Consider the following 23,492-nt stretch of genomic DNA (forward strand, 5'->3'; position numbering starts at 1 on the left):
GGACAGGCGACTATGTCAACTCTGCTCCAGGGCCAATAGCAGGTGCCATCTGACACCATGGCTGTGTTGAGAGAGAGAGAGAGAGAGAGAGAGAGAGAGAGAGAGAGAGAGAGAGAGAGAGAGAGAGAGCTGTGCCTCGTTCCTCTCCTGAGAGCTTGGTTGGGTGATCTGGGGACTCGGAACTGTCTGGCCTGCACCATGCCATGGAGGGCATCATTGCGTCATTGCTTTATTGGATTCTGCAGAACTTTTGTTACATTTGGATGAAGCAACTAACTGGACCTGTTTGTGAAACTGCTTTAGTCTTTTTGCTGAGGCCTAGGAAATGATCCAGAGTGGGGGAAAAGCATAATCCTCTCTCCGCTCTTGTGGGCGCAAACCCTCACAGGAGGGAGCGGTGTCTCCTGACCCACCTTGACAGAGGCCTTGTGTGTTCTTTCTCAGACATGTGGCTCAGGTGCCTGCCTGGGCTCCCTGGTGCCCACTCCCCTGACTAGAATCTGACCCCAGTGCGGCCAGGGAAGTGAGGAGTGCCTTTACTTAGCACCCACTTTGCATCAGATCCCAGCCAGGTAATTGACATGTAACAAGGCCATCATAGTGCCACCCCAGGACAGTGAGCAGGTGGCCATTACTTCACAGAGGAGGTGCTCAAGGAGTTTATGTGGCCTAACCAGTCACATGCTCTCAGTCCTGGGTCCAGGGGCACTGACCAGGGTGCTCTGTTGGCCATCTTTCCTCTGCTTGAAGATTTGCCCTGGGGCCCATGAATAAGCCAGGATCCTTCCCCAAACTGCTGGGAGATAGATTAATGAAAACCAAATGAATTTCATTTGGGGGATATGTATATATTTTCCACATAACCTACAATAATGTGTATTATTTATGTAATCAAAAACATGTTTTAAAGAATCAATTTCACTTTGTAAACCACTGCCGTACAAGTACCTAACGTGAGTCTCTGGACTCTCCTTCAGCTGTTATTGGTCTCCTCTGAAGGAATGCTTAAATGCAGAAGGAACTGGCAAGATCTCGGGGTAGGAACTTAATGGCTGGTTTTAATGTCACTTTGCCACAACCTAGAGTCACCTGACAAAGGAGTCTCAATTGAGGAATTATCTAGATCAAGCTGGCCTGTGGACTAGCATTGTCAGCTGAATTAACCCTTTCTTCACCTTTGGTGGGTGTTTTTTTTATCACAGTAACAGAATTAAACTAAGACAGACCTGGAGTTGTGATACTAACATATGTACTCTATGTGACCCTGAGCAACTTCCTCAGTGTCTTTGAGCGTCAGTTTCCCTCTTTAATAAAATGGAAATAATAATCACATTATGGAACAGGATTATGAAAATTAAGTGAGAGCATACATGTAAAGAGCCTGGCACACTGTCCTGTGGGCATCTAAATGAGTACATGGCACTCTTGCTGGCAGTGGGCCAGAATAGATCTTCCATTGACACGGTCTCATGGGGCATCTTACACATCATATACCCCAGGTCTATACTGGTCCATTTTAGCTCTCCATCTCTTGCCAACTCTGGAGTGTAGTCAGGACTAAAAGTAAACCTACCAACCTCTAATCCTAACAAAGTGTCCTAGGAAGGACACCTCTCAATAATGTCTGAAGATGCTTTTCGCAAGTGTAGTGCAACCCCAGCACTGATGTGATTACCCTTTGTCTTTATTCTCAAGGTGTTCTGAAGACACCAATCCCCATATTAACTTACCAGGGTGGATCAATGGAAGATGCTCAGGCATTTTTGTGCAAAGATGGGGACCCCAAGTCTCCAAGGTATGTATTTGGTGCCCCAGATCGAGTGCATGGGACAGGGGAAGACCACATCCTTGTAACCTTGCTGACAAGGTTTCCATACAACTCATCCTATGGAAGAAAAGAAAGCCATCAGCCCAGGAAGCCAGAATTCTGATAGGTTATATTAGCCATGAGGTTGGGAATATCAGGGTCTACTTAGGGCTCCATAGAGCATGTCTGAAAATATATCCACGCCAGCAGGGAGAGATGGCACTCATATCTGACAAAATAAGAAACAAAGTTAGCAGTCTCTCAACAACGGGGTCATGACAGTAATCACTTTTCAACTGGAGGTAGCCAACACTTTTAGGAAACAAAACAGAAATACAGAAATAGCATTGTAGAGTGATGGAAACCGCCCTCTTGAAGCACTTCCTTCCCTTCCTCCCCCTCTGCTTTCCTTATCCACATCCCCCCCACCCGTGTGTGTGTGTGTGTGTGTGTGTGTGTGTGTGTGTGTGTGTGTGTGTGTGTGTGATGGTCATTTTGAAAACCCCTTTTTGTGGTATGTTTCAGATTTCATAATTTGTACAGTACTTTGCACACTTTTTAAACTACCCACACAGCACATTTTGCGTACCAGTACGTGTGCCTAACTGAGATAGACATTTAAAAACCAGTGTTGACTCTCAGTATTACAGGACTCGGGTGGGCTCTGTGTGCAATGTACTCTGGCACTTTCTCTTTCATTTGTTCTGCTACAACCCCCCATATCACCTGTTCTGAATAGTGATGCTCAGAACAAGGGCACACAGCATTTCTTTATGTCCCTGTTTTTAGTTCTTTCCCATGTGTACCCAGAAGCTGAATTTCTGGATCACGTGAGAGATCTGTTTTTAACATTTTGAAGAACGGCCATGCCATACTAGTCCGCCATGGAGTTGAGATTTTGAAGAAATCCACCATGAGTGCTTTTAGAAATGCGAAAGTGCCAGTTTTGTGTTCTCACTTTGGATTATCAAAACAGCATTTCTGCTAACAGGGCTGGAGAGAAGGCTCTGCAGTTAAGAGCACTGGCTGCTCTTGCACAGGACCTGGGGTCAGCTCCCAGCACCCACACTGGGTAGCTCACAACTGCCTGTAAATCAAGTCCCAGGGGATCTGACACCCTCTCCTCCACAGGCACTGCACATGCACAGTTCATATACAGACAAGCAGGCATACACATACATACACAAAAATAAAAATGAAATAAGATTAAAACATTCCTGATAATAAAAACACCCACAGTGCCGGGCGGTGGTGGCACACGCCTGTAATCCCAGCAGTAGAGAGGCAGAGGCAGGTGGATCTCTGTGAGTTCAAGGCCAGCCTAGTCTACAGAGCTAGTCCAGGACAGGCTCCAAAGCTACAGAGAAACCCTGTCTCAAAAAACAAAATAACAAAATAACAAACAAAAAAACAAACACAAACAAACAAACAAACAAACAAACAAATAAAAAACACCAACAGCAAGTCCAGCTGACACTTACTAAGCTCTAAGTAGCTTCAGGTTCCATGACAGGCACCTTCTTTAACCCCATCAATGCTATAGATGCACCTGCGGATGCATGATATCCTGCAGATGCATGATGTCCTACAAGTGTGTGATGCCCTGCAGATGTGTGATATCCTGCAGATGCATGATGTGTTGCAGATGGAAAAGGTGATGTGTGGTTAGAAAGACCAAACAACTCACCCAAGGCCAGTGACAGGAAGACCCAGAGTGTGACCTACACGAAAGGACTCCATAACCACTTGACCACCATGCCATTTACGCCCTTATTAATCTATCTCTTTGTCTCCTAAGGAGTTCATGTCATGTTCCATTCATTTTTCCTCCTTTAAATTCATTCCTAGTTGTTTAATGAGAAGTTGAAAAGGTGTGAAATGGGTCTATAGCAGCCAACACTTAGTTCCTCTCCGACTGGACACTGCTGGTTACGGGGCATTGGCTAGAGCATTAGTGACTCTCAGGACTCCCACTTACCCTGACCATCGGCCTCCTGACCTTTCAGCTCCTGACACTGTTAAACTGAAGAAGACCCAGATGTCTGTTTGTTAGAAAGGAGTTTGGGGTAGGATAGAAAGGTGGAGAAAATTAAGGGGACATGGGAAAGGAAAGCAGCCCTCATTCCAGAGTCTCCCAGAGAGAAACCAAAAACAAATGGCAAAGCCCAATGGCTCACATGTGGGGCTGAAGGGACGGCTCAGTGGTTAAGAGCATTCACTGCTCTTGCAGAGGGTCCCAAGTTGGTTCCCAGCACCTACATGAGGCAGTTCACAACCACCTATACTTCAGATCTGGGGGATCTGATGCCCCCTTTTGGACTCTATGGACACTTACACTCACACATGTACCTATTCACACATACACACATATATATATGTGGACACAGATACATATCGATAATAATAAATAAGTAATTTGTAACAGTTCAGGGGCCTGCAAGATAGCTCAACAGGTAAGGGTGTTTGCCACCGAGCCTGATGACCTGAGTTTGACCCCTACAATTCACATAAGGCAGAAGGAAGCTGTGTTCTGACCTCCACATCATTTGCTGTGGCATATGTGCATCCACACTTCATCCATACACAATAACAGTAGCAATACATTTTAAAAAGAAAGTGATAAAAGTACAAAGTCATCCTTAGCTGCATAGCAAATCAGAGGCCACCCTAGGCTACATGAGACTTTGTCTCAAGGAAGAAAAACAAAACCAAAACAAACAAAAGGCTATGCTTACTCAGGGCCAAGATGTTTGTGAACTTGAGTCTATATTAGCAATCCTCTCTGACCCATCCAGGCAGTATATCTTATAAAACCATCTTACAGTTTTCACTTACCGAAGGAATTTTTTAAAAATAAGTAAACCAACTCACATCTTTTACTTAACTTTTAAACTTTACTTAATCTCTAAGTCTTGCTGTAGATTATACTCTTTGAGCTCTATCATTTGGCCACAAACTCATACATATCGCCACTAAAAACACCTGAGTCTTGCTATCCCTCTTGAGAACCAGGCTGGAGAGCTGGCTCAGAGGTTAAGAGCACTGGCTGTTCTTCCGAGGTCCTGAGTTCAATTCCCAGCAACCACACGGTGGCTCACAACCACCTGTAATGAGATCTGATGCCCTCTTCTGGCCTGCAAGCCTACATGCATAATAAATATAATAAATAAATAAATCTTCGCCGGGCAGTGGTGGCGCATGCCTTTAATCCCAGCACTCCGGAGGCAGAGGCAGGCAGATCTCTGTGAGTTCGAGGCCAGCCTGGGCTACCAAGTGAGTTCCAGGAAAGGCGCAAAGCTACACAGAGAAACCCTGTCTCGAAAAACCAAAAAAAAAAAAAAAAAAGAGAGAGAGAGAGAAACCTACATCCATGCCTGGAATATGTACTGTCCTTTTCGTGTGTGTGTGTGTGTGTGTGTGTGTGTGTGTGTGTGTGTGTGTGTGTGCGCGCATGTATGTGAGAGAGAGAGAAGGAGGAGAGAGAGAGTAAATGCTCCTACCTAAATCTGAAATGTGTACTGTCTCCTATCCCTGAATAGACTGGCTAACTTGGCTTCACTCTGACTTGTTCTGAAATTCTTTTTTGTGATATAGTCAGTGTAGTGAAGGACCCAGCTTTATCTGTGTGGAGGTCCCCAGAACTCCTCAGGCTTCTGGCAGCAGGGCTGGGCTGTGTCTCCCCACCACCACCAATGTAGTGAGTTAGTTCCCTGTGATGCCCACCCCCCATACTCACACCCCCCCACATCCCTACACACACACACCCAGCACAAAGCAGGCCTCAGTCAGGCTCATAGGATCAGAGGAGTCAAGTTAAGAAACCAAGGGTCGTTCACACAAACACACAGCTTAGAGTCAGCAAAACCGCCATTTTCCCCATGAAGACTTACCACCATTGCTTCCGGGCAGATTTGACCATCTGGTGGCCATAGAGCGTGCAGGAAGGGCTGCTGACGGCCATTACTACAACGCGAGGAAGATGGACATCAAGCATTTAGTTGACCCCATTGATGACCTTTTCCTTGCCGCACAAAAGATTCCTGGAATCTCATCAACTGGTAAGTGGGGCCACTAAGAATTCAACATGAACACGTTAGTGCTAAGCATCTTGTATTAACGGTTGAGCACAGGCCAGGAAAGGGTTACATGCTCAAATTGGGCTTTGTGTTTGTCAGCCAGTCTAGACATTAATGACACCATTATTAAGAAATGCAACATTCCCTGAGGAGTGAGGGAAGTGACACATAGAACATACTCGATTTGCTCAATTCAGAAGTAATTAACCTCATCTTAGAATATTAACAAGAATGAAATCGAGACATGGCGTATCATTTTGGTCATACAGGCTGGACTTTGTCATATGTCATCTGAAGAAACGCTTCACTTTTTAAGTGTATTAAATATGAGTTGGGTAAATTATTATTATTAATAATGTATTGTGATAATTTGTTTTGGTACTGAACTTTATACTTTTCCAAGAACTTTCATAACCATTATATTTTCTAGCCTGCTCAAAAACCCCTGTGATAGGAAAGAAGTAAATGGGCAAACAAGGCCCAGTGAGGTTGAAATTGCCCAGCTAATTAGCATTGCCAGCAAGATTTTGAGCAAAGTGCAGCCCCTCACCCCCGCCCCACCCCCCTAGTCCCTACTGTTAAAGAATCACCTCACTGTTATGACGGAGCAGTCCTCCAAGGACACCAGCTCTCCTTCCTCCCTCGGAGTAATTAAAGCCTGTCTGTCCTTCTGTGCCTGATACTCTCCAAGTGTTTCCCAGACCCATTAGTCCCCTCTGACTTTTGAGGTTTTGAGGAGTCAATGAAAACCTTCTGGGTTGACTAGAAAGTTTCTGCAAATCCCCAGATTTTCCCAGAAGAGACTGTGGGTGGGGCGCACGCAGTGTGGTCGGCTTGGTTGATTTCTCACTTCCTGTCACTCTGGGCTGGGCAGGTACACGACCCACCGCCTGCAGGGAGGTGTCACCAGCACAAGAAAAGAGTCCAAAGGAGCAATTAGCAGGCATCCCCTCCCCCATGGCATGTGTCCTGGCCCTCCCTGGCATCTAAGATTCCCTTACACTTGCAGGTGGTTGGATTGTTTTTGTCATTCAATCATGCTGTCACTAATGTAGAAACTGTTCTGAGAAAAGGGAGCCACTGAGTGTCACTGTACCTTTGTCTCCAGTACACCTGGTGACATGTCAGAACCAAAGACACCCCACATGTGGTTGGATGTGGGGACCCTTGTAGAAGACAGGATCCCACTCCAGTGAGTGCCAAAATCAGATCCACTCCCAACTATAGAGGTTTCTAGAAGACCTGAAGAAGACTCTGCATCTGGTTATCGGAACTATTCGGAGCCAATCACTGACATGTGGGGTGGGGCTGTCTTGTTCTCCGTTCCTTTGCCCTCATCCGGTGCACTGACTCTGTTTCTCTTTCCTTCAGGAGTGGGTGACGGAGGCAATGAGCTTGGGATGGGCAAGGTCAAGGAGGCCGTGAAGAAGTACATCAGAAACGGAGATGTTATCGCCTGTGACGTGGAAGCTGACTTTGCTATCATTGCTGGTGAGTACCTGCATGCCTGGTAAGAAGAGCCTGGCTGGCCAGGGTAAGCGACCTGGCCTGAAGCTTGACCAGGTGTGTTAGACAGTTTTTGATCACTGTGACAAATACCTGAAAGAAACAACTTCCAAAGAGGAAGGATGAGTTGGGCTCATGGTCTCAAAGGGTTCAGAATATAGCTGCTGGCTTTATTGGTCCTGGGCCTGTAGCAACGCAGACCGTCATGGCGAAAGGGTTGCCTATTCCATAGTGACCAGGAAACAGAGCAAGAGACCTTGTGTTTGCCTGGCAGACTACTGCTTCTGTCCTCTCTGGGTTTGTACCCTATTGGACAGTTCTGCTCACACTCAGGTACCATCTTCTTCCCTCGGTTGCTGTCCAACGCGTCAGCCTTTTCTGGAAATGCCCTTGTAGACACACCTGTGTGGATTACTTTCCCAGACACCTCTCAATCCAGTCAAATTGACAATCAAGAGAACCATCACACCAGAGAAGAGGCTTTTCTTCTCTCCAAGGGGCTGTAGAGGGCCCCAGGGTAGGGCAGGGCCCTGAGTGGGAATTCAGCCATTAAGTTAAAATTCACAGTGTGCCAGGCATTGTTCTGGGTTCTGGGCAACCGTAGAGATGATGTGTGCCAAAGAACCTTCTTCCCTGAGTTGAAAGACAGTGACCCAGATGAATATATGTACCAGGTGGTATAGTGATGAGGGCAATAGGGTAGGTGACAGATGAGAGAGTCAGGAGGGCCACTTTGATCAGTGGTCAGTGAGTGCCTAGGACATGGTGAACAAGGGAAGGCTTTCCCACAGCCCCTTTTACAAACTTCTGCCTCAGGCTCTCTGTCCTTCCTCATGGGATCTCAGGGCCAGCCTTTCTTATATGTCCAGATGTTTCAAAGCTTGGCTTTCCCTTAGCCTCACCAGAAGTTTCTGGAAATACTAACACCTGAAAAAGGCTCTCTCCCCTTCATGGTTAGAATCAGCCTGGAAAGGAACAAACACTCTCCAAAATGGAAAACTTACTGGTGAGTTGCTGGAGGCTCACTGCACAAACCTGGGGGTTCAGCTCCCAGGAAGCCAGGTGTACACCTTTAATCCCAGCACTTGGGGGCAGAGGTAGTCAGGTTTCTGTGTATTTAAAGCCAATCTAGACAGTGAGTACCAGGGTTCCAAGCCAGCCAAGGCTATATAGCAAGACCTTGTCCCAAAAACACAAAACCCAAATCAATCAAACAAACAAAAACAATTCCAGGGGATCATAGGGGATCACCTTGATTTGGGGGGTCTTACTTCTGGGTATTCAACTAGGTTCTCATAGTGAATATCAGGGGGAAATCTCTTCTGCTTGTGGTGGACCTAGGAAGAAGGAACTGTTCAGAAATACACCATCTTGCTCTATTCTGAATAAGTTCTGGCCTCAAAAGAAACCACAGCCTGCCATAGTGTGAGAAAGCCACACTTGCCTGGGAGAAGGGAAATACCCAGGTCCAGCCCACCGCCACCTCCCAGTGAGGAAAAGCAGATGCCCAGCTCTAGTTCTGTGGAGTAAAAGGAAAGAGATAAAGAAACTAAATGATGTAACACTAACCAAAAGAGAGCAAACTTCAGAACAAAAGAAGTTACCAGGAATAAAAAAGCACATTCATAATACAAAAGGAAGACATAACAATCTTTTGTGTATATGTATCTAACACCAGAATAGAAACAGATATACAAAATATACAAGGGGAAAAGATGTGCAGAGAAAAGAAACAGACAATTCAACTATTATAGTTGGATATTTTAACATCCCTGTATCAGAAGTGGACAGATACAGCAGGCATGAAATCTGTGAGGACACAGTTGAACTCAACCACGCTGTCAATCAACCAGATTTAGTCGACACCTGTATTAGTTACTTTTCCATTACTGTGATAAAACACTATGACCAGAGTCATGGAGAGAAGCAACTGTTTATTTTGGCTTGTGGTACCAGAGGGTCAGCCTTCATATGACAGGGAGAATGGCAGCAAGCAGCATGGCCGTGGGATCAGAGAACCGGGCACTCACTTCTTCAACCACAAGCAGAGAGAGCTGACTCTCAGTAGACCAGGCTTGTTCCTCCCAAAGCCCACCTCCAGAGATGGGCTTCCTCCACCAAGGCCACACCTCCTGCACTTCCCCAAAAGCACACCACCAACTGAGGACCATGCAGTCACATGCTCGTGACTGTGCGGGATATCTCATTCAAAGCACCACCAAATGCATATATTAGAAAATAAGAAACAACTGGCTTCAGTTATCTTAGCTTCCACCTTAAGGAAAGAAAACTATATATAGTTCAATATCTTTCATGAACATGAATATAAAAGTGACAGGGCTGATGAGATGGCTCGGTGAGTTATAGCATCTGCCACCAAGTCTGATGGCCTGAGTTTGACCCTGGAGACCCATATGTGCATACACACACACTAGTGCACAAATATATACTTCATGCATGCACACGTATTACACACATACATACGTATATAAACAAATAAATGTAATTTTTTAAAAAGTCAAAAAGCACTCAGCAAAATGTTGAGAACAGACTCCAACAATATATAAAAGAAACATATCACTAACAAACTAGGATTTATTTCAAATAAGAAGGAAAATCCAATAATCAAAAATTAATCATATAATCTTAGATATTAGCGAACTAAAGAAGAAAAATTACATAAGGCAAGAAATATAGAAAAGGTATTTTTAGGAGTCCAGCCAGGAGTGGTATGGTAAGGCTATCCTTTCTCACCAGCTTCTCAGCATCCTTCTAGAAATCCTAGTTAGTGCAATAAGAAAAAAAGAAGAGATAAAAAGCATATGGGTTGAGAAGAAAGAAAATAATTATCTTTATATATGTCATGTTCATCCATATGGAAATCTACAAGAATAAACAAAAACAAACTCCTGGAACTAATAGATTACAGCAGTGTTTCAAGATACAATGTCACTTTCCAATATGCCAACAGTTTGCAAGAGGAATTTGAAATTAAAAAAAAATACTTTACCATTTATATTAGCACTTTCCAAAATGCAATACTTGCCAGGTGGTGGTGGCACACGCCTTTAATCCCAGCACTTGGGAGTCAGAGTCAGGCAGATCTCTGTGAGTTCGAGGCCAGCCTGGTCTACAGAGCGAGATTCAGGACAGGCACCAAAACTACACAGAGAAACCCTGTCTCAGAAAAAAAAAAAAATGCAATACCTAAATATACAGCTAGCAACATGTCATTGCTATTTATATAAGGAGAAGCATAAAACTTTGACAGAGTATAGCAAGTTAGAGCTAAATAATTAGAGAGCTATCCCATGTTCATGGATGCGAAGACTCAACAGTGTCAGGATGTTAGTTCTCTCAACTGGACAAAAAATTCAATGCAAAATAAATGAACACTCCTGAGCGTTATTTCACGGTTACTGTATGAGTTGTTTTTGTTTGTTTGTTTGTTTGTTTGTTTTTCACTGCTGTGACAAAATGCCTGAGAACAGGAATTCAAGGGGGGAAGGTTTATTTTGGCTCACAGCTTGAGAGGATATAACCATCGTGGTGCAGAAGGCCTGGCAGCGGGAGTGTGAGGCCACAGGTCACATTGTATCTGCAGTCGGGAGGTGGAAGGAGATGAATGTTAATTAATGATGAGCTCACTTTTTTTCTCTTTTCTTTCCTTCTTTCCCTTCACTCATTCGTGTATATCGTATAGGTCCTCTGACCTCCATCTACAAACCACAAAACAAAGGACACAAGGAACGTTAAGAACATATTATTAAGGGAGCAAGCCAGTTTGAAAAGGCTGTGTGATCTGAACCCAGCTATATACATGGAAAACGTAAAATTATGGAGACAGTGAAAAGATCAGTGGTTGCTAGGGACTAGGAGTTCAAATTTTTCTGTGTGCTCATCTCACACGGGGCCTCCAGCACATGAGCTTAAATTAGGGGCCTTTCATGGTCCCCTCTCATCTCTCCCATCCCCCACCATGCACCCTATGATCCAGGTGTGATGGCTATGGCCATTGCTTTAAATGATGTCATAGTGAGACCAAAGGCATTCTTAAAAAGGAGGTAGTACAGGGTGATGGACACGGGCAAAAATGTGCTGTGTCATCCCACCATGACACAGTCAGCAGTTTTAGCTCATATGTCAGCTTCATCCTCAGTACTAATCATCCTGTATCACTTTAAACGTGAACAGGGATTTTCAATCCTGCCTTTTCCTGTGTTACAGCTTCTCAAACATGTTTTTCTTCTACGTTTGCACAGAGGCTGAGGATGAGCTCTGGACTTGTACCATGAGAATATTCTCAACACTGCTCATCTGTACTCTCACAAATGATGTTATTTTGGATGAATAGATCAATATATACTTATTGCTATATAATTGTACCTTTAAAGATGGTTACACTGGTGAACACAATTCTTATATATCTTTTATCTCCCCCCCCACCAAAAAAAGGTCTTACCATATAACCTTACTAGTCTGAAACGCACTACATAGATATTTTAGATAGACATGATAGCTAGATAAAGAGAGATAGGAATATATTTAACACTACTGACTATACTCCTAAAGGTGGCTAAGGTGGTGAATTCTAGTATGATATTTTTAGATAGATAGACAAATGACAGACAGATAGATAGATAGACAGACAGACAGATAGACAAATGATTGACTGGTAGACAGACAGATTGATAGGAAGGTAGATAGGTAGGTAGGTAGATAGATAAGATATGGATGGATGGATGGATGGATGGATGGATGGATGGATGGACGGATGGACAGGTAATTTGCTTGTTTTTACCCATGGATCTAGGTTCATATAACTCCCTCTCCAAGGCGGACCACAGAAACTAGAATTTCTCTTCCTTGAAGTGAGACTCTACTCCCACTTTTAGCCAGCCACAAAGAAATTCTCCAATCTGCCCTTGTCTGATAAGTTCTAAGACCTGCCTCGATCCAGAGGAATCCTGCTCCCTACCAGGAAGAAGGATGTGGCACATAGTCCAAGAAGAGCCCACGGAAGCAGGCCACCCTGTCTGTTAACATAGATCTTCACCAAAGCCAAAAAGGAGAGAGTTCAGAGCACTTCCAGATAGACAGACACATGCTGTTCCTGCAGGTCAGAGTATCCAGGGTGAGCTCCAGGCCCCTTCCTGGGTGCCTTGTCCTTATAGCTCTTCATCTGGATCTTTCCTAACATCCTCTGTAATAAAACAGTGTGCTCTCTCCTGTGGCTGTTGAAGGAAATTAATTCGATCATACAAGAGCTTTCAGGAACCCTGCTATACAGCCAGTCAGTCAGAGGCTAAGGTGAGCCTCCAGGCTAGCCACTGACATCATATCTAGGTACAGAGCCTATATCTTTTCCTCTAATGGTCATTAGCAGTATGTAACCCAAATAGCTTCAAGCAATAGCCCCCAAACTTTAGCTTGAATCAAACTTACCTATGGGGTTTATTAAAACTCACATGATCCCCCAAAATCTTGCAGAAAATCTGATTCAGGAGGTTTGAGCTGGGGCCCAAGAATTTGTAACAAATCCCCAGGTGATCCCAGTGCCTGCCATCTGTGCCAACACTCTGAGATGGCTTCTGTTGCTTGGAGGCAGCCAGTGAACCACAGAACCTTTACAGTTCTATGATGGATTTTTTTTTTTCTTTTGCATTCTAGGTGTTTCTAACTGGGGAGGCTATGCCCTGGCCTGTGCACTGTACATTCTGAACTCATGTGAAGTCCATGAGCGTTATCTGAGGAGGGCAACTGGGCCTTCCAGGGTACCTGGGGAACAGAGCTGGACTCAGGCCCTGCCATCTGTCACTAAGGTAACACACTGCAGCAGGCCACTGGCCCAGATGCAATGTTCTTGTTTGATGAGAATTAAGTAGGCCTGAGTGTTCCAAACCACATGACCACATCAACCACCATGCTCTGCATGAGGCCAAAGGCAAAGCTACCTTTGAGGGACTATCTCCCTGTTAGGTCAGGCTGGGAGACAAAATCAGACAACTCTTTGATCTACTTCTGGTCCTGGGTCCTAAGTAAGACCCATTTGGAGAGATCCTGTCCTTTCTAGTTGGACTTTCAGCGAGTTGATTTTCCTCTCAGAGATGAGTCTTTGACTGTGAAGTGGGTACAATTAGCACTGTTGGAAGAAGGGAATGCCTGACCCGTGGAATTCATCATCTGGGAGGCGGTCGGAGTGGGGGGTGGAGTCCTTTCTGTATTCTTCACAGAACTGATGACTCAGAGGGTACTAAAGCATGTTAGGTAGCCCACATGCTTAAGGGTGGGGGCAGATTAGGTGAGAAAGGAGTCCTGTGGATATAGACTGGAAGGAGTCCACCAGATGAGCGGGGAAGGGCACACATTCTAGGTGGGAAGTCATGAACAAAGGCTCAGTTTCTCCCTGGCTGAGTAAGATTGCTCCTAGATGGAAGATTGTAGACTGATGTGTGATGAGTGTCAGAGGAGGGCTTCTGAACCCGGGATCCACAGTGAAAGACTCCAAAACAGCTTTCAAAATCATTCCCATACATGTGTTTTGCAAGCAAGGAACTGCGAGCCTACCATAGGCTTGTCTAAGCACCTCAGAGTTGGCAAACCCAACCCCACCTGCAGTTCTAGACACATCTTATAGACCAGGACAAAGGAAGGGCAGCAACCCTTAAACATCTGAAGTGAACTTGGCTATGTCAGGGGGCAGCATGGGAAGCAAGCTAGCCCTGAACTCAGTGCTGAGCCTGAGGAGTGAGGAGGCAGCGGCATGGGCTGTCCCTCCCTCAGCCCTCAGTCCCTATGACTATCCTGGAGCCATCCTGCTCACCAATACTGATTCTAAACCCAAACCTCTCTCTCCTCTGTGGGTGCTTCTTGAAGGGGTGGGACCTGCCCTACCCTGAGGAGCAACTGGTGGGCCAGACTTAGAGGACACAGATAAAGTATTGGGTAGTCTCACAGTGAATCTGAAAAACAGTAAGTTAGGCCAGAGTCCTAGCTAATGGTTACTTTTCTGTCGCTGGGATTAAACACCACAATCGGGGTAACTTAGAGAAGAGAACATTCGCTTTGACTGACAGCACCAAAGGGATGAGTCCATCATGGCAAGCGGAGAGCATGGCAGCCAGCTACAGGCGTGGTGGCTGGAGCAGGAAGCTGAGAGCTCACATCCTCAACCACAAGTAGGAAGCAGAGAGAGCAAACCGGAAGGTGCTTGTGAAACCCACAGTGAAAACCCAACTAAGCCTGTCTTCCTGCCTCCTGACTGGGGAGGTCTCAGACAGGCCAGACGAGTGAAATTCCGGGCCAGTTCCCTGGAAACTTGCTGGTCACGGGCTCAGTTCCTAGCGCTGTGTATCATGTAAGAAGGGACAGCCGATTGTAATGTCTCCCAGGCAGCCAAGGGCTGCTGGCCCTGAACCCCAGTTCTTGGCAGACTTCCATCCCTAGAGGCCCTTGTCTGGTAGCCGCTTTTCCTTCTTTCTTTCCTTTTTTTTCATCTTGTCTTATGCATTTTCTGTTCCCTGGTTCTCTGTCTCTTTCTTCCTCACCCCCCCCCCCGTGCCCCCCCCATTGAACTCAATATCTCCATGGGTTGACATTATTACTTCCGCAGAGGACAGAGCTGGTAGGCTCTGGGTGGTGGATAGTACCAAGACCACCCAGTAAGAGGCAGAGCTGAAGTGGGAGTTAGGGTGTCTCTGATCCTGACTCTAGGCTTTCCTTGGGTGGCCCAGAAGCCTCTCAGCCCCTGAGAATGCTGAGGCAGAGGAGAGGGGTGGGTGTGGGACTCAAGTGACATTTTCATGAGGGAAATGGTCTTGTCTTCCCTGGGGGACCCAGAGGGCCTTCTGTTCTTTCTTTATGCTCCCTGCATCTGAACCGTAAAAACGTGGGGGGCTGCCTCCCACATGACTCCTGATTCACACAAACACCAAGTGTGAACCCCGCCCAGCCAACCCCCACAGCCTCACACTCACCCTCCAGGGATGGAAAATTCTCCTCTTGGCATGGATGCCCAGTCTTTCAGGAGTGTATTAACAATGCCTCGGTCTCAAGGAGGAAATGGAAAGGCCTGTTTCTGAAGCAGAAGCAGAAGCACATTTGCAGAGCCCCTCCTGGGGGCCAGGCCCAGGCTTGTTCTGGGAAACAGTGAGGAGTCAGACATGGCCTCTGGGGACAGAGCTTGGGAAGCACAGCAGGACAACATGGGCATCCAGATGGAAGTCTCTCTCTCTCTCTCTCTCTCTCTCTCTCTCTCTCTCTCTCTCTCTCTCTCTCTCTGGTCTGAAATCCTAACTCAAGCAACCCTTGCCTCAACCTCCTGAGTACTTAGAACTATAGGTGTGCCCGACTTCCTGACTCATTCTTATTTAAAAGTTTTTTTTTTTTCCAACTTGCTTAAAAATAACATCTTTTCCCATAAATATCAGCCCGCCATGCCCCAGAATTATTAGCAGGTCACCACCTGCCTCTAAGCCTGGAAATTACCCTGGGACCTCTCTCCTCATCCACCTTGACTCTGTCGGGGGTCGGCCTCAGTTTAGACCTCCTTCTCCCTCCCCTGCCTCTGACAGCCTCAGCCTGGGTAGCACCCCAGCTTCCAGCTCTGCTCCGGCAGGGAGGAGCGCCCCGTCCACTCGGGTCTCTTAGAACGTGTTGTGGTCCTTCCCGGAAATCTGCTGGGGGTGGCAATTGTCCCAGCTCTTAGGGACCAGACAATGGGTCCCTGTGGCTCTCAGGGGCTGAGCGCCAGCCAGTTCCTAACCTGTTGGCTCCTCACACTCACCCCGAGGACTCCACAGTCCTCTCCAGGTCCCAGAAGGATGAGAACAGTGAGGGCAGACAGTGTGCTGGGAGGAAATGGCCCCATGGTGCCACATGTATTGCCCCATAAAGAGAGGATATGACTAACAGGGAAGCAAAGTGGGAGAATGGAGCCCAAACAAAGGGTGGAAAATGCCCATCTGGGCTGGGTAGCCCCTGGCTGGGGGCTCTTGACAAAGACTTGTGTGGAAATGTACTTGGACCTTCCTTTCACAGGGCGGGTCATCTGCCTTCACCCACGGGCAGAACAGAAAGACTACTGTAGGAACAAAGAGAGAGAGGGCTTCCCGGCAACATTTGCCAATGCTTCCGTGTGTGTGTGTGTGTGTGTGTGTGTGTGTGTGTGTGTGTGTGTGTGTACACATATTCATGTGTGTACATGTCTGTGGGACACTTACATGTGTATTCACATCCAATGTCTTTCTCAACTATTCTCCCCCTTATTTTCTGAGACACAGTTTCTCGATAAATCTGGAGCACACCAATCAGTCTAGAATGGGTAGGTAGCAAGTCCCAGGGATGCCCCTGTCTCTACCTTTTCGGCTTTTACGTGAGTGCTGAGAATTGGGGTCTCATATTTATATGGCAAGCACTCTACTACCTGAGCCTTCTACCCAGCTCCCCATCACAATTATTTGAAGTTTTAGGTGAGTGACTACAAGGCCCTTTCCTCAGCTTATTTCTCCTCTTTAATTTCCTCTAATGCTAGTTGCCCTGTGTCTAAATTAATGTAGGCTGCTATAACAAAACACCGTAGACTGGGAGGCATTAAACAGCTCGTTCTTAGATCTCACAGTTCTAGAAGCCGGGAAGTCCAGCACTGAGGTACCAGGAGATTCAGTGCCTTGGTGGAAATGCTCTTCCTGGGTTGTAGATGGCTGGCCTCTCACTGTATCCTCATGTGACAGAAGCAGAAAGCATGTGGCCCCTCATCTTTTTATAAGGGCACTAATCTTATCATGGGGGATCCACCCTCATGACCTCATTGCAACCTTATTACCTCCCAAAGACTCCATCTTCAAACATCATCATATTGAGAGCCATGAGTTCAAAGGGTTACAAAGCTTCAGCCTATAATAATAATTCCCCAAAAAGCATCCCTAGGAAACTGAGTTTGGTGTTCTGTTCTGTGCGTGACTATATATCCTATGAGTGCCTGGTCAGTCATCTAGCTTGGGACCACCTTGGGGGCTTGAACCTGTCTCACCCTTGAATCTCTGGCTCAGAGACTGTCACATCAGGTGCTTGAGAACACTGATGGAGAGAGAGCAAATACCTCATCAGAAAGGTGACAGTCCTCTGATGTCTGCATTTCCTGCTCCAGATTTCTTTGGTTCTGTCTTACCGTGGAGGAAGGAGAGAGAGGGTGTTTGATCTGGCCCTTCTGCCTGCTGCCTCCCCCTAAGTGTTCAATGGGGACAGCACATTAGTGGCTTAGACAGGAGGTTCTGTGGGACCTTATTTTTGGAGGGGGAGGAAAGGAGGTGGACCAGCCCCTACTCCTTAACCAGCAAGTGAGGTAAGTAAGGAAAGAAGCCGTGGGCTTTCCTCACTGCAGTTGACAACCAGCGTCATTCCTACTGTGTGCCAAGGGCCACACTGGGTGCTTTACTTCCCATATCTCATTTAACCCTCAGACAGCCTCTGAGGGCCATGCTGCCACCAGCATCAGCAACACCCCCACCTGACAGATGAGATTTCCAAGACACAGAGAGGCTGAGACACTGCCAAGAAAGCCCCACATCAGATGTGTCTAATCCCAAAGCCCTTCTGGGGCCCAGCTGCTCTTTCTCCATGGCTCTGCTCCCTCCACATGTTCCCATACCCTTGTTGGAAAATGGAGGCGGCAGCAGCAGCAGAATTTAGTGTTGTGCTTGCTAGATTTTTTTTTTTCCCCTGAGGGTGGTCAACATGAAACAAGCTAGGGGCATCTGGGAAGAGGAAACCTCAATCTAGAAAATGCCTCCATCAGATTGGCCTGTAGAAAAGCCTGAGGGGCATCTTCTTTATTGATGATTGATGTGGGAGGGCCTGGCCAATGTGGTGGTGCTATCCCTGGGCAGGTGGTCCTGTGTCGTATAAGAAAGCCATAGCGAGTGAGCCACTAAGCAGCTCCCCTCCACGGCCTCGGCTTCAGTTCCTGCCTCCAGGTTCCTGCCCTCCTTGAGTTCCTGTCCTGAGACCTCCCTCAGTGAGGGAGTGTGGCCTGAGAGCTGTAAGCTGAAGTAAACTTTTCCTCCACTGCATCGCTTTTCGTCATGGTGTTTATCGCAGCAATAGGAAGCAAACTCAGGAGGCTAACAGTGGGGTCTCAGGAGGGCCTTCTGCCATAATCAGACCCATAGGAGCTCATCCATGGCTGTCTAGAGACTGGGTTGGTAGAGGATTGCACCCCTGGTATGCTTCAGGACCATGCAGGCCTCCACCAGGGCATGAAATGCGGTCACATGATGTTAAATGTCCAAAGAAACAGCTGATCTGTTTCGATCCTTTGCTCTTGTTTGAGACAAGGTCTCACTCTGTAGGCCAGGCTGTCCTGGAGCTACTGTCCTCAAACTCACTGTAATCCTCCTGCCTCAGCCTCACAAGTATTAGGATGACAGGTATGATCCACAACATCAAGCTCTCAGTTTTGATTTCCATAAGGAACATTCTAGCAAGTTAATGTTTTTACCCCAAATTTTACTTTTTAATCCCAGCACTTAGGAGGCAGAGGCAGGTGGATCTCTGTGAGTTCGAGGCCAGCCTGGGCTACCAAGTGAGTTCCAGAAAAGGCACAAAGCTACACAGAGAAACCCTGTCTCGAAAAACCAAAAAAAAAAAAAAAGGCTTGTTCCTGGGTGTGGTGGCACATGCCTGTAATCCCAGCACTTGGAAGGCAGAGGCAGGTGGATCTCTATGAGTTTGAGGCCAGCCTGGTCTGTGTCCTGATTTCCAGGACAGCCAGGGTTACAGAGACCCTGTTTTTAAAAGGAGGAGGAGGAAGAAAAAGAAAAGAAAAGAAAAGAAAAAGTAGAGAGAAAGAGACAGAGACAGGGAGAGAGATAGAGAGAAATACAGAGAGATAGAGAAAGAGAGACCAAGATGAACAGAGAGAGAGGGACAGAGAGGTACACAGAAGGATGACGAGATCTCTGCTTAGAGATTTATGCATTCCTTTCTCCCTTCCCCCATATAACTTTTATCTCCTCCTCATCTCTTTTTCCCCTCCCAGGAAGAAAAAATGTTACGCATCTTGGTGCAGAACCGAGTCCGGAGTGGAGTCTCAGGCATCGTGGGCATGGAAGTAGATGGGCTGCCTTTCTATGGTGTTCATGCTGAGCTGGTCCAGAAGCTAGTGAATACCACCACAATGCACAAGTGACCAGCACATTGATTGTTTGCAAAGTCCGTACCAGATGGCCAGCCTGTGTCTAGGCAGGAGTTCTGGTGTCATTGCTCTATCCTTTATCCTGACTTCTTCAGGCCACCCTTATGGTCTGCTCTGCGAATCTTTCCTCCTGCTACTTAAGAAATTACTTGTGAACAGTTAACCTCAGGGCAGAGCAGAAGAATAGGCATTGCCATGACCTGGGCTAATTAAGAAAGGCTAGAGTGTTTAATACATGGAGTGCTGGGTTAAAACACTGGGGCTTTGTGCTCACTGTGACCAGCAAAATACTTATACCTTTGAAATGCTTTCTTTTTTTTTTTTTTTGTTTTTTGTTTTTTGTTTTTTAAGACAGGGTTTCTCTGTGTAGCTTTTTGCGCTTTTCCTGGGACTTACTTGGTAGCCCAGGCTGGCCTCAAACTCACAGAGATCCTCCTGCCTCTGCCTCCCTGGTGCTGGGATTAAAGGCATACACCACCACCACCCGGCTCTTTTTTTTTTTTTTTTTAATAGTATTCCATTTACTGTTTGAAGGGATCTCCCAGAAGGCCCCTCCAGGCATCACACCCATTGTCCCACACCTCCATTCACCCCGACATTTCTTATACATCCTTCCCATCTGCTTACTCCTACCCCTAGCCAGATTCTTTGCCCTCTTTGTGTGGGAAGGAAGCCATATTGCCAGCAGAGCTCAAAGGTGAGTCAGACCTGCCCAGGACTCAGGCAGATGAGCTCATCCTGACCTTTCATAACCTTCAACTCCACATTTCTCAGCAAAATCAGAAACACAGTCACTGACCATACCCTGTTATACACTTAGTCCTGACATCAGCATGACAACTTGTATGGGATCTGAGCCTACTAAATGTTATTTCATTTCTTCTTCTTTTTTCCCAGAGCTGAGGCTTGAACCCAGGGCCTTGCGCTTGCTAGGCAAGCACTCTACCACTGAGCTAAATCCCCGATTTCATTTCTTTAAACACAACTGGTATGGTTCTTTAAGGGGTGTTCATTGTGAAGAAGGAACACATGGTATAGATTTTACACTCCAATAAATCATAAGGGTAAAGAGAAAAGTAATTTTAATATGAATTTCAGTGTCTGCTCTCCATTTGTTATTTTGTCCAGGGCTCATCCTGCAAGGTTCTTGCCTGCAGGGTTCACATCTGCAGGGTCCAAGCTTGTTCTTGTGGGAGAGATTCAAAATGAGGGTCAGTCCTCCACCTGAGACCTCACAGCTCAGCAAACACACACACCTTGGCTCTGCAGCCTCATTGCCCAGGTCTCTTCAAGTTATCATTTTTGTTCACTACAAATTCCACACCATGAAGAACTCTGATAAAGAGGATATACCCTGACAGTTAAAAACAAAAGTGGATGACCGCTAGAGAGACTGCCATCACTCTGGAAAGGCCGCCAGCAATCTTATGATTCATGTTTAGGGAAGATATTCGTGGATTTGGCTTTTGCAATAGTAATAGCAGAATTCTCCTCCAGCACTGAGCAAGCTGAAGAGTAGATGGTAAGTTATGCTTGCTGCGGGAAGAAATGTATGGAGAAGTGACCAAGCTATTTAAGAAAAAGGCTAAGACCCAATTAAGTTCACAGAAGGCAGAGAGGGCTTGTAGACTGAGTGGGGCACCCAAATGCCATCCCCTACAGGTAGAGACACTTACAGCTGAGGCTGAGGTACAAAGGACGGGGGGGACCCCTTCACAACATCCAACCCAAGGGCTGTTGTGTTCTACTTCCCAGGACCTGGCTTTTGAGCTTCTCCGTTCCACACTGTGATTCCCACTCAGCCCTTGTCCTAGTGTTGTCTGATCTTAGGAGACAAGCCTGTGTTCATGTCTGTGATGGCTACCACCTACAAAAGTCAGTAACAGAGAACAAGAGATGGCCTAACTGTGGTGTCACCCAAAGTGAGATCCAGGCTTGATTCCAGTCATTGCTAGGTAAACGGAATCCGTGGGCTTTTTAGGATGCTGCAGGGAGAGATCCTGGGAAACAGGACAGAGGACACACTCACAAGCAAGCTGATGAGCCTGGCTCACTGAAGCAACATGCTCAATTCAAGTAAGCCAGCTCCTTAGTCCCTGGATGTCCTCTGCACAACTGACACCCTGTTGCTTAGCTAGGAAAGGCATTCCTCTGAGGTCATTTCTTGCCTCCCATTGCATGCCAACCCCAAGTTGGCCCAGCCCATTGCAGCTACTACTGGTACACATGGCTTCTGCTGGCCTCTCCATGCAGTTCATCGCTCTCCAGACAGGATGGAGAAGGTGTGGCTTATTACCAAATTGTGTGTTCTCTGCATCGATGATGTGGTGTGCTTGCCAGAAGTACAGAAGCAGAGAATGTAGTCTTTGGGGGCAAGGTCATGTAGGTTCTGATCCAGATAGCACATTTGAAGAAGTAGGTTTTGTTCGGATGAGAGATTAACATCTAGGCAGAGGGGACGTGAATTGTCTACCGGATTGGCCAGATACTCACCAATTTCACTTCTCCTCTGCTTGTCAATTAGAAAAACTGCATGTCCCAGCCTCTCTCGCAGCTGGGGCCCATGTGACCAGGATCAGGCTAATGGAATATGAGTAACAGGGTTATCAAACACTTCCATGCTTGGCCATAATTGCAAGTAGGGTTCTCTCTCTCTCTCTCTCTCTCTCTCTCTCTCTCTCAAACATTTTTTATTAAGAAATGTTTTATTCATTTTACATACCACTCACAGATCCCCCTCTCATCCCTCTTCCCATTCCCTCCAAGCTTTCCCTCCTCATCTCATCCTCCACCCCCTCCTCCAAAAAGGTAAGCTCCCCCCCCCCCCCCCCCGCTCCCTCCCACCCCCCCCCCCACCCCCCCCCGCCATGGGGAGTCAGCAGAGCCTGGTACATTCAGTTGAAGCAGGACCAAGCCCCTCCCTCTACATCAAGGCTGTGCAAGGTGTCCACCATAGGTAATGGGCTCCAAAAAGCCAACTCATGCACCAGGGATGGATCCTGATCCTACTGCCAGGGAACCCCCTAAACAGACCAAGCTACACAACTGTCTCACTTACGCAGAGGGCCCAGTCCAGTCCCCTGCAGGTTCCACTGCTATTGGTCTAAAGTTCATGAGTTTCCACTAGCTTTGTTCGGTTGTCTCTGTAGGTTTCCCCGTCATGATCATGACGCCCCTTGCTCATAGAATCCCTCTTCTCTCTCTTCGACTGGACTCCTGGAGCTCAGCCTGGTATTTGGCTGTGGATCTCTGCATCTGTTTCCATCAGTTACTGGATGAAGGCTCTATGATGACAGTTAGGGTAGTCACCAATCTGATTACAGGGGTGGGCCAGCTCAGGCACCCTCTCCACTATTGCTAGTAGTCTAAGCTGGGGTCCTCCTTGTGGATTCCTGGGAACTTCCCTAGCACCAGGCTTCTCTCTGTCCTCATGATGTCTCACTCTATCAAGATGTCTCTTTCATTGCTCTCCCACTCTGTCCCTGTTGCAGCTGGACCATCCTGTTCCCTTACGTTCTGTATTCTGTAGTGAAGCTTTCTCCCACCCTTCTCGGGCCAACCCACAGGCCAGTGTGTGTAAACAGGAAGATGGACCCTTGTCTTACTGAACAACACTAGTGATTAGAAAAGGAATTTTAATGGCCTCTGTCACCTTCGGTCCAAACCAGATGGACTTTTCCTCCCAGCCCTTCCCTTAGGAGAGAAAGCAGTATTAATCCTTAATAGTGTTCTCGCTTAGTCTGTTTGGAAGAAAGATCTATTCTTCCATAACATTCCAGAACTCCAGGAGCCTGACCCACAGAGGGATTACGTGGTCAAAATCAAATGTGTGTTTCAATAGGATGTGAGCAATCCTTGGTGATAAACATGGAGTTGAAAGGATGCCCAGCAGACAGAAGTTGTCAACAAA

General features: G+C 46.7%; 1 protein-coding gene across 4 annotated transcripts in view; it reads left to right on the forward strand.

Annotated features, from left to right (window-relative positions):
* The window catches only part of Dglucy (D-glutamate cyclase), a 134,336-nt gene extending 114,427 nt beyond the window's left edge, over positions 1–19,909 (forward strand). For all 4 annotated transcript variants that reach the window (XM_036205826.1, XM_036205825.1, XM_036205823.1 and 1 more), the window contains exons 9-13: positions 1,696–1,795; positions 5,717–5,865; positions 7,255–7,374; positions 13,060–13,211; positions 19,427–19,909. In XM_036205826.1, the coding sequence (XP_036061719.1) occupies positions 1,696–1,795; positions 5,717–5,865; positions 7,255–7,374; positions 13,060–13,211; positions 19,427–19,576 (671 nt within the window). In that variant the 3' untranslated portion in view covers positions 19,577–19,909. The remainder of the gene's footprint in view (positions 1–1,695; positions 1,796–5,716; positions 5,866–7,254; positions 7,375–13,059; positions 13,212–19,426) is intronic.
* The last annotated feature ends 3,583 nt before the right edge of the window (positions 19,910–23,492 follow it).

Source organism: Onychomys torridus, chromosome 14 (genome assembly GCF_903995425.1).
Source record: "Onychomys torridus chromosome 14, mOncTor1.1, whole genome shotgun sequence".
In the NCBI taxonomy this organism is placed as follows: Eukaryota; Metazoa; Chordata; class Mammalia; order Rodentia; family Cricetidae; genus Onychomys; species Onychomys torridus.